General features: G+C 59.2%; 1 protein-coding gene across 1 annotated transcript in view; it reads right to left on the minus strand.

The window, feature by feature from the left end:
- DLG5 (discs large MAGUK scaffold protein 5) overlaps positions 1 to 8294 on the minus strand; it is a 104622-nt gene extending 96328 nt beyond the window's left edge. The window contains exon 1 of the mRNA XM_062214093.1: positions 7981 to 8294. Coding sequence (XP_062070077.1) covers positions 7981 to 8284 — 304 coding nt within the window. The 5' untranslated portion in view covers positions 8285 to 8294. The remainder of the gene's footprint in view (positions 1 to 7980) is intronic.
- Between the last annotated feature and the right edge of the window lie 1134 nt (positions 8295 to 9428).

The raw sequence follows: 9428 nt of genomic DNA on the forward strand, positions 1-9428 counted from the left end.
TCAAAAGGTATTTGGAGAAACACACACACACACACACACGTACATTTTAGAAGACAAATGGAAAGAAAATGTCGGAACCAGGACTCCCAGCCAGGCCACTCATCCTAGCACAAGGTGCCACGGACAGCACGCACTTGATGAATCAAAACAGTCCAGCAGTTCCTCAAAAAGTTACACCCAGAACTACTGTGTGATCCAGCCATCCGATTTCTAGGTAGTAACCCCAAAGAAGTGAAACCAGGAAAGACAGCACACGGCCATGCCCGTGGCAGCATCTCCCGCAGCAGCAAGATGGTGGCAGCCACGCAAGCTCCCAGCAGTAGATGAATGGGGAAATGAAACATGGTACGCAGAGCAGGGCATTTCTACCTTTCAGAAACCAAATTCTGGCACCTGCTCTGAGACGCACGAACCCTAAGGACGTTATGCTAAGGGAATAAGGTAGTCACAAAAGAGACAAATACCGTATCGACTTCCACTTACAAGAGGACCCTAAAGAACCCACATCCCGTATCAGAGTGCCTGATTTGAACCCTGCTTCCTCCACTTCCAATCCAGCTTCCTGCTAACGCACACCCTGGGATGGCTCGGGTAACTGGGTGCCATCTCAGGCTCTTGGCTCCAGCCCCAGTCATCACAGGAATTTGGGGAAGGAACCCATGCATGGGAGCGCTCCCTCTCTTTCTGTCTCTCTACCTCTCAAATAAATGGTTAAAACAGTAGAATTTTATGCTACATATATTTTGCCATAATTAGTGTTCACATGGTAAATGGAATATTATATACACTTTACCATGATTCTTTTACAACAGCAAAGGGGTTACGAACTGAGCATCAGGTCAAGAGTCAACCTGTAACAACTCACAAAGGATTTAAGAGGGCCAATCCCCATTCACGGAGCATCTCTATTTAGTTCAAAACGCCTCTGTTGCACTGTGGTGGGGCCGTGTCTCGAAGGGAGCAGAGACAGGCAAGCTGCACTGGGCACCCAGCAAAAAGGGACCCCGTTTCCTGCAGCTCGGCCCCATTCAAAATTCCTCTCGGTGCAGCGCCGCTCCTGCTCTCCGTCTGCTGCTTCTGCAGCTCACACCTTCGAAGGATGACGGCCCCTCCCCCTCGGGCCTGCAGGACACGAAGGGGGCTTGCAATGGAGTGGGACAGAAAACTGGGACAAAATGTTTTTCCTACTCCGCTGACTGTTCAGGAACTGGAAAGCCAGAGTACCGAAAACGACTCGATGCTAGTATTAAATCGGATGAACGGTAATGGGGGTGTGACGCTGTGAGGGGAGCCAGGGAGCTGGTCCAAGTCCATCACCACCCTGCTCTGCACCAAATGCCACCCGGGAAGCACTCAGAAGGCCTGTACCACCCCAGGCAGCGCTCCACCTCCGAGGAGGCTCAGCCAAGGTCAGGGTGTTGCACTGAGCAGCAGATCCCAGCCAGGGCTCTTTCGAGGACACCAAGCTGACATTCAAATTCCAAGTACGGAAAGGGAAAGACTCCAGTTCTCCAAGAGGCAATATGGGCGCTCCACATGGCTGCTGGCAGCCAGCCCCACGCTGCCAGCACCTGACGGGCGACTTTGGGGACGTCAGACACCAATGTCACACCGCCTGCTCCATCACAGCTGCTCTGTGGGTGGTGACATCCGGGGGTGCACATCTGGGGCTCCCTCCTCTCTCACAGCCTCCTGCCACGGTGAAGTCACCACTCAGGAATCCAGAGGATCGGCACGGGGATGCCCATTCACTCTACACGCAGCTGACTGTTCGTCCATTCAACAAAAAGCTATTCAACACCTCGCCTGAGCTACTCCGCCCATGGGGGACACACTCTGCTCCTGACGACCCACAGCCACAGGAGGGGCACCCTGACACCTGCTCAGCCTGCTCTCCGGGGCGCTCTCCCAGGAGCCTGGCTCTCCCTGGAAGCTGGCCCCGGTCTCCTGCAGCCCCTGTTCCTGTGCAGTGTTGCTCCCCATGGTGACGGAAGGTTCCTCCTGTCTTCTTACCACTGACTGTCAAACAGCATCATGAAGCAGCCGGCACTGGAATTACCCTGTGCAGGAGATGAGCTCAGACAGGCTAACTGTCCCGCTCCAGGGGTGGGTCCCCAACCACAGCCCCCCAACACCCTCCCCCACCGGGCAGCTCCAAGGAGGGGCCAGTCGTACTCCTCCAGCCCTGGCCAGACACAGGACCTGGCCAGGCTGGTCACAGCCCTTCTGTGAGGTTTTGCTGCCTTTCCTCTCTGGCAAGGAGCTGTGAGCATGAAGCCCAGAGGGGCCTGAGGCCACCTTCCAGGCCCATGGGAAAAGCCCATAGCACGCGGGCAGTCACCCTCCCCTGTGCATCCCCAGGCTGGGGAATACTAAAAACCAATGGATCCCTCTCTTCTGCATAAGATGCTTTGGGCTAACTTCGCTATCACTTGCAACAAGGTGTCCCAAACACACACACACACACACAAATAAAATCCCTTCACTGAGAAAGCTGTCATGTTAAGCCGCTGCCTGTGACCCGACTCCCTACAGCCGAGCGCCACCTTGAGCCCCGCTGCTCTGCTAAAGCGCCTGGGAAAGCAGCGGAGGATGGCCCAGGTACTTGAGCCCCTGCGGCCACACCGGAGACCCGAATGGAGTGCCAGGCTCCTGCCTTTGGCCAGGCCCAGCCAGGGCTGTTGCAGCCATTTGGGGAGTCAACCAGCAGACGGAAGATCTATCTCCTTCTATGTCACTTTGCCTTTAGAATAAATAAATCTTTCTTAAAAAAAAAAAAAAAAGTAACTTCTTCTCAACCATTACCTTCAGGTTCTTCTGCTACCTCCTGTCAACTGAAACAATTCAAACAAGCCCAGCCCCCGCCCAAACACAAAACTACCATCGTCTGGGGCTTCCACTCCTGTTCTAGCCCTTGCTGCCCGGCAGGGTCGAGTGGACGGAGGCCTGGCCAGCACCTGAGGGAGCTGGCAGAGGACCAAGGGCCAGGTAACCTCTACTGAATAATAAACAGCCCACGCGGAGTCTGCAACCTCCTGCGCTGGCGCTGCCGGGAAGGCCTGGCAGGGCTGTTCCTATAAAGCTCAGAACAAAACGCCTCCCAACTCGAACCCCTGCCAGCACACAACACCTCACTCCTGAGTGACGTTACGCACCTCCCTCGGCCTCTGCGTCACCTTAGGGTCCCCTTCTCCCTTCCACCCAGGGCCCACGCTGATCCCCTGCTCGGCCTATGCTGGTCTCACTCCTTGCTGTGCCCACTGCCCACTGTGCACCCAGGCTCCTTGGACACCGGCTCCAGGGCCAGGCCCTGCACGGAGCCTGCCTTCCTCGGCTTCTCCAGCACACACTGCTGGCTCCATTCTCTCCAGTCAGCTGACTGCCACGCTCTGCCGTTTCTGCCTCCCCAGAGAGGCTTGCTGTGACCTGGTATGGGGAGCCCTGCACATTCACGCGGTACTGCAGGCACCGGGGGTGGATGAGAGTATTTGGGGAAGCATGCCACGGTGAGCCTTTAGCAGAGGGGAGCGCCTGCTCTCGTATCTGTATTACTCACTTACCTGACTCGCGATGTCGCGCTCTGAGTATCCCATTCCCCAAGGCTGCGAGCTACAGGCTGCGTCTCTCTGCACCTGAACCCACCTGGGCCCGGCACAGAGGCAGGCGCGCCAGTCCTCCGCAAACACATCCTGCCCTCCCAGGGACTGAGACAGGCCGAGCAGCACGCTGTACCCGGCTCGCAGGTGGAGACACTGGGGCTCACTCCAAGGGGAGAGTTTCCTTGGGCTCCTATGTATCCTCCAAACAAGGATACGACCAAGAGAAGCACACAAGCCAGAGAACATCAGCCCCTCTCAGCCACGAGCTGGGCCAAAAGCAGTCGTTTCTTCCCTAGAGAGGCACGCATCGGGGACAAGAGAGAGCCACGTAATCCCAGAGTTCCCTACCGGCAGGAAATGTCCCGACACTGGTGGGAAGGCCTCCTTGGGTATAGGGGACACCCCCGACAAGGAAGCAGGAACATTGCCCTTAGCCTCAACTCTGCACCCTCTGTCCTGAAACTTTTTTTTTTTTAAGATTTATTTGAGGGGCTGGCGCTGTAGTATAGCGGGTAAAAACACCGTCTGCGATGCTGGCATCCCATATGGGTGCCAGTTCATGTCCTAGCTGCTCCACTTTTTTTAAAGATTTATTTATTTATTTGAAAGTCAGAGTTACAGAGACAGGGGGAGAGACAGGAGATCTTCCATCCATTGGTTCACTCCCCAGATGGCAACAACAGATGGGGCTGAAGCCAGAAGCTTTTCCAGATCTCCTACACTGGTAGCAGGAGCCCAAGCACTTGGGTCACCCTACACTGCTTTTTCTAGGCCATCAGCAGGGTGCTGGATTGGAAATGGAGCAGCCTGGACACGAACTGGTACCCATATGGGATGCTGGTGTTGCAGGCGGTGGCTTTATCCACTGAGCCACAATGCCAGACCCTTACTTATTTTTTTTAAAAGGTAGAGTTACAGAGAAAGAGAAGCAGAGGCAGAGAGAGAAAAGTCTTCTATTCACTAGTTCACTCCCCAAATGGCCACAATGGCCAGGGCTGGGCCAGATCGAAGCCAAGAGCCAGGAGCTTCATCCGGGTCTCCCAGGTGGATGCAGGGGCCCAAACACTTGGGCCATCTTCTGTTGCTTTCCCAGACGCATTAGCAGGGAGCTGGATCAGAAGCGGAGTGGCCAATACTCCAACCAACACCCATACAGGATGCTAGGGTTGCAGGCAGTGGTTTAACCTGCTGCACCACAACACTGGCCCCCGTCCTGTGACTTCTTCCTTAGACCTTACAGACAGGGCCCTGGAACCCAATACAATGAAGCCAGAAGACTCCACTCATCACACATTCAGCCACAGAATCAGTGAGAAAGGAGAGTAAGAAACCAGAGGGCAGGCATCTGGCCTAGAGGTTAAAATGCTGTTTGGGACTCCTGTATCCTGTATCAGAGTGCCTGGGTTCGAGTCCTAGCCATGCTCCCAATTCCAGTTTCCAGTTAAAGCTCACCCTGGGAGGCGGCAGATGATGATGGCTCAAGTTCTAGGGTCCCTGCCACCCACACGGAAGACCCAGATTGAGTTCCCGGTTCCCAGCTTCGGCCTGGCCCATCCCTGGCTGTCGGGGGAGTGAACCAGCAGATGGGAGTGTGATCTCTGTGTCTCTCGAATTAACTAATGACTTACTAAAAGAACAATAAAGAATAGAAGGTAAGTGCTGAACGGCCCTGCCAGGGGCAGAACCACCACACTGGATGCTTCTTTGTCACCTCTGTAGCCCAGGCCTGATTGGAGCGGGTTATAAACATCTGGGGATCTAACTGAGCCCAAGCTGCCCAGGGGGCTCGGTCTGCTTTCCGGCACAGCCACACGCAGGCACGAGCCCTCCCAGTTTCCTTCCCTTCCAGCCCCACGTGGAGGGCTGTCGCCTCTGTGTGTCCACGCCACTGCAGACTCCCACAGTGCACAGGGGCCCAGGGGAATGGCGCTCTGGACCAGAGTGCTGAATCCACCATGAACGCCCCCAGGTGGGAGACGGTGTGGCCTCCGACATAGAGACGGTGACAAAGCAGCCACCCTCTGACGCCGGGGTCCCAGGAGCGCCAGCCGCTTCCTCTCGGGCTCCACGCTGATGCCAACAGGACCTGGAAGCTGCGGAAGTCGCTGAGGAGTCAAAGGAGGCAGGGCACAGCGCTGGGTCTCCCTGACAGTGGCTGCTCCCGGGTGAGGCCGGGGCCTCCAGCCCTCCTACCACAGCCGCTCTTTCGTGCACAGAGCCTTGCCCCCATGAAAAAGCTATAGAGACCCCAGTGTGCCGCTGCTGACCTGCACACCACATCACTCACTGCCCCCAGGCTCTAGAATGGCAAATGAACTTTTTTCTTCCTGAAGTGTTGAATCAAATGAAGTCAACTTTCCCTTGGCAATTATTTGTCTTAAGAATCTCATGACCCAAGCCGGCGCCGTGGCTCAACAGGCACACTGGGTTCTAGTCCCGGTCGGGGCGCCGAATTCTGTCCCGGTTGCCCCTCTTCCAGGCCAGCTCTCTGCTATGGCCCGGGAAGGCAGTGGAGGATGGCCCAAGTGCTTGGGCCCTGTAACCCATGGGATACCAGGATAAGCACCTGGCTCCTGCCTTCGGATCAGCACGGTTCACCGGCAGCAGCGCGCCGGCCGCGGCAACAATTGGAGGATGAACCAAGGGCAAAGGAAGACCTTTCTCTCTGTCTCTCTCTCACTGTCCACTCTGCCTGTCAAAAATAAAATAAATAAAATTTTAAAATTTAAAAAAAAAAAAATCTCATGACCCTCTGTGAAGCCACGGAACTCTGCAATGTGGCGAAGCTGGGGTCCGACATCACTGCCCCGAGGGATAAAATGCAAAGGGGTCGGGACTCTGCTCCCACAGCTTCAGGGGACACGGAATCCAGGGCCAATCACTGGGGGGGGGGGGGGGGGGGGCTTGAGTCTCAGGCATCCAACGAGAACGCCTGCTCTGCACTCTCACGTCTGTGCTTCCAAGAGACTGCTGGACACGGATCTTTGATAAACTTCCTCTTTCACAAGTGGATAGACGGAGCAATTAACAAGGGGAAAGAATGGCACTCCCCCCGAGACCCTCCCCTGTCCTCAGACCCCTGGCTACATCAACAGCCCCTCCTTAGCAGCTTCCAAGGTACTATCCCAGGCCAGGGCACGGTTCATCCTCTACTCTGACGGGCCCACAGGTCGGGGGACGGAATGCAGGTTTGAGGGACAGAGATGTACCAGCTGCCGATGAAATCCACAGCTGGGCAACCAGCGTCAGGTCCCTCTGTGTGCGTCTGCTATAAAATCAGCGAGGCCGGGACGGCCATCAGACACAAGAGCTGTTACCAGGAACACCTTATAAAATCATCCCCGTAATGAGAGAAGCTTTTAACAGCCACATAAATGGGTCCCGTCAGCCCTTAGCCCACAAGCTGCTCGGGCAGCACTTCGGCCCTCCTGGCTCATCCTCTTTAACTTTAATGCATGCGTCTTTATTTACTTTTACTGTATACATTGGCTCACTCTTAAAACAGACATACGATGGCCGCTTGCTCTCTCCTGGCTCTGAACATGTTAAAACCCTTGGTCAGAACTCAGAACTCCTGGTGCCCAGCACTTTTTCTGAGCATGGTAACCACCCAGGCACGAGCTTTCTCTATGGCCAAGCAGGAGCAGTCGCAGCTCGCGGCGTGGCAGCCACAATTAAAGGTGACAGAGCAGAATGCCTACCACAATAGGAGGTGCCCGACAAATGACCAGTTCTCTGCCCTCCCCAACCTGGTCAGGACAAGCCTCCCCCTCCCTCACAAGCTCACACACACACACACACACACGCACCAGTCACCTCCAACACCGAGAACTCAGAAGCGCCAAAAGGTACCACCCAAGGGGACCCGTGGGCAGCTCAGCGTTCTGGGAGGGAGCTCAGCCCCAGCCGCTTGCTAGGATTTTCCCATGGTGCAATGCAACTTCCCAACTTTTCCCGGCCCACAGTTTGCAAAGAGACCTAGGCAGGCATTGTGCACAACCAACCACAGGTCCGGGCCAGCTAAGGGGCTGAACCGGGCAGAGGTAAGGGAGCCGGGACGGGCAGCAGCGAGATCGGGGTCCGCTGGTCAAAGGACAGCACGGGCTCCCAAAGGGCCAGTGACCGGGGAAGAGCCTTGGGAAAGGCACCTGGGAGACGGGGCAGGACGCTGCCGCCTGGCACTGGGAGGGCGAGGGCCCCTGGCCCGGGAGACGTTGCACCCGGCGACCGGAGGGCCTGGGGCCCCGGGCGTGAATTCAGGGTCCGAACGAGCTAAAGGAGGGGCGCCCCCCCCGCGGCCGCCGCCAGGTGGACCGGGGGCCCCGGCGAGATGCCCCCTCGCGCGCGCCGCAGGCAGGAGGGGCGGGGGGCGGACACTCACCCGCGCCCTCGGCGGGCTGCGGCGGCCCCACGACGCCGTTCGGGTACAGGATGGGCAGCAGGTGAGGCTGGGTCTTCTCCAGCGCCGCCCGCAGGTCCTGGAAGTGGTCGCGCTCCTTGGCCAGGAGCAGCTTGAGCAGCAGCTCCGCCTTGGCGCCTCCCGCCTCCTCGTCCAGCTGCCGCCGCTCGCCGGGGCTCAGCGCGCCCGCGGCCTCGAGCAGCCCGAGCACGGCTTCCACCTCCGTCATGGCCTGGGCCAGGCTCTGCTGACACTGGGCGAGCAGCTCGCGGCGCTGGGGCTCCATGGTGGCGGCCGCGCCGCGCCGCCCGGCTCCGAGGCCGGCGGGCCCGCGCCTGGGCCGCAGCCCTAGCGCGCCGGGGGCCGCGCCGCGCCGGGGGCCATGGATCGGGGCCGGGCCTGCGCGGGCTGGGGGGGCGCCCGGGGCGGCGGGCGGCGCGCGGCGCTCAGCAGCGGCCGCCTCCCGGGCTCCGGAGCGCAGCCATGTTGGCTGCCGCGGCGGCGGGACTGGAAGAGGAGGAGGAGGAGGAGGAGGAGGAGGAGGAGAGGGAGGAGGAGAAGGAGGAGGCGGAGGTGGGGACGGCGGCCGGGGCGCGCCCCGAGGCCGGGCTCCAGCCGGGCATGCCCCCTCCCCCTCTCCCCCTCCGCCTCCGCCCCCGCGCGCCGCCGGCCCGCGAGAGGAGTCGCCGCCGAGGGTGCTGCGCCGCCCCCGCCCCGGGAAAAGCGGCCCGGACCCGGGCGCCGGCCCCTCGACGACTCCGGCCCGGCTCAGCGGGGCCCCGCGGCCGCCGCCCGCTCCGCCGAGGCCCGCGCCCCGCCCCTCCGCTCTCCCCTCCCCCTCCCCCGGCCGTCCCTCCGGGAGGCGGCGAGGAGCTAGGGGGTGGGCGAGAGGCAGGGGTCCCCGGCCCCCACCCCGGGTTGGCTGCAGCCCCCGAGCTACCGGAGACCCCCCCTCGTACTGATCATAGTGGGGGGAAGGGGGCGTCCCCTAAACTCAAACTAAGACCCTGTTAATGGGGTCCTTCCCCTAACCCGCATCTGAGAGGAGCTAGTCCCCAATCTACAGGCGTTGGGTGCTGGCCGGAGGAGGGGGCAAGCAGAGGAGTGGCGGTGGTACCCCCAGGCGCCCTGTCTGGATGGTATCCCCCAGCTGGTAGCCGGTCTCTGAAGGAGGCAAATCAATGGGCTGCCTTGCATCCCCCCCATGACTGCAAGAGGGACCAGGTCCAGCTCCAAGAAGGCCCCAGTCCTCAGTCCCCCATTACCACCGACTGAGTGTGGACAGAGGCTGCGTACCTCTCTCTGGGGGACACGGCCCTGCGCAGGGCTCCCAGTGACCCCACAGCACTCCTGGGGTGGAATCCCAGGTCCATTCCAGAGGCCTGTGTGGGAAGGGGTGAAACTGCTTTGCCCACACCCAAGGCCCGGGA

Source organism: Lepus europaeus, chromosome 17 (assembly GCF_033115175.1).
Source record: "Lepus europaeus isolate LE1 chromosome 17, mLepTim1.pri, whole genome shotgun sequence".
NCBI classification, from domain to species: Eukaryota; Metazoa; Chordata; class Mammalia; order Lagomorpha; family Leporidae; genus Lepus; species Lepus europaeus.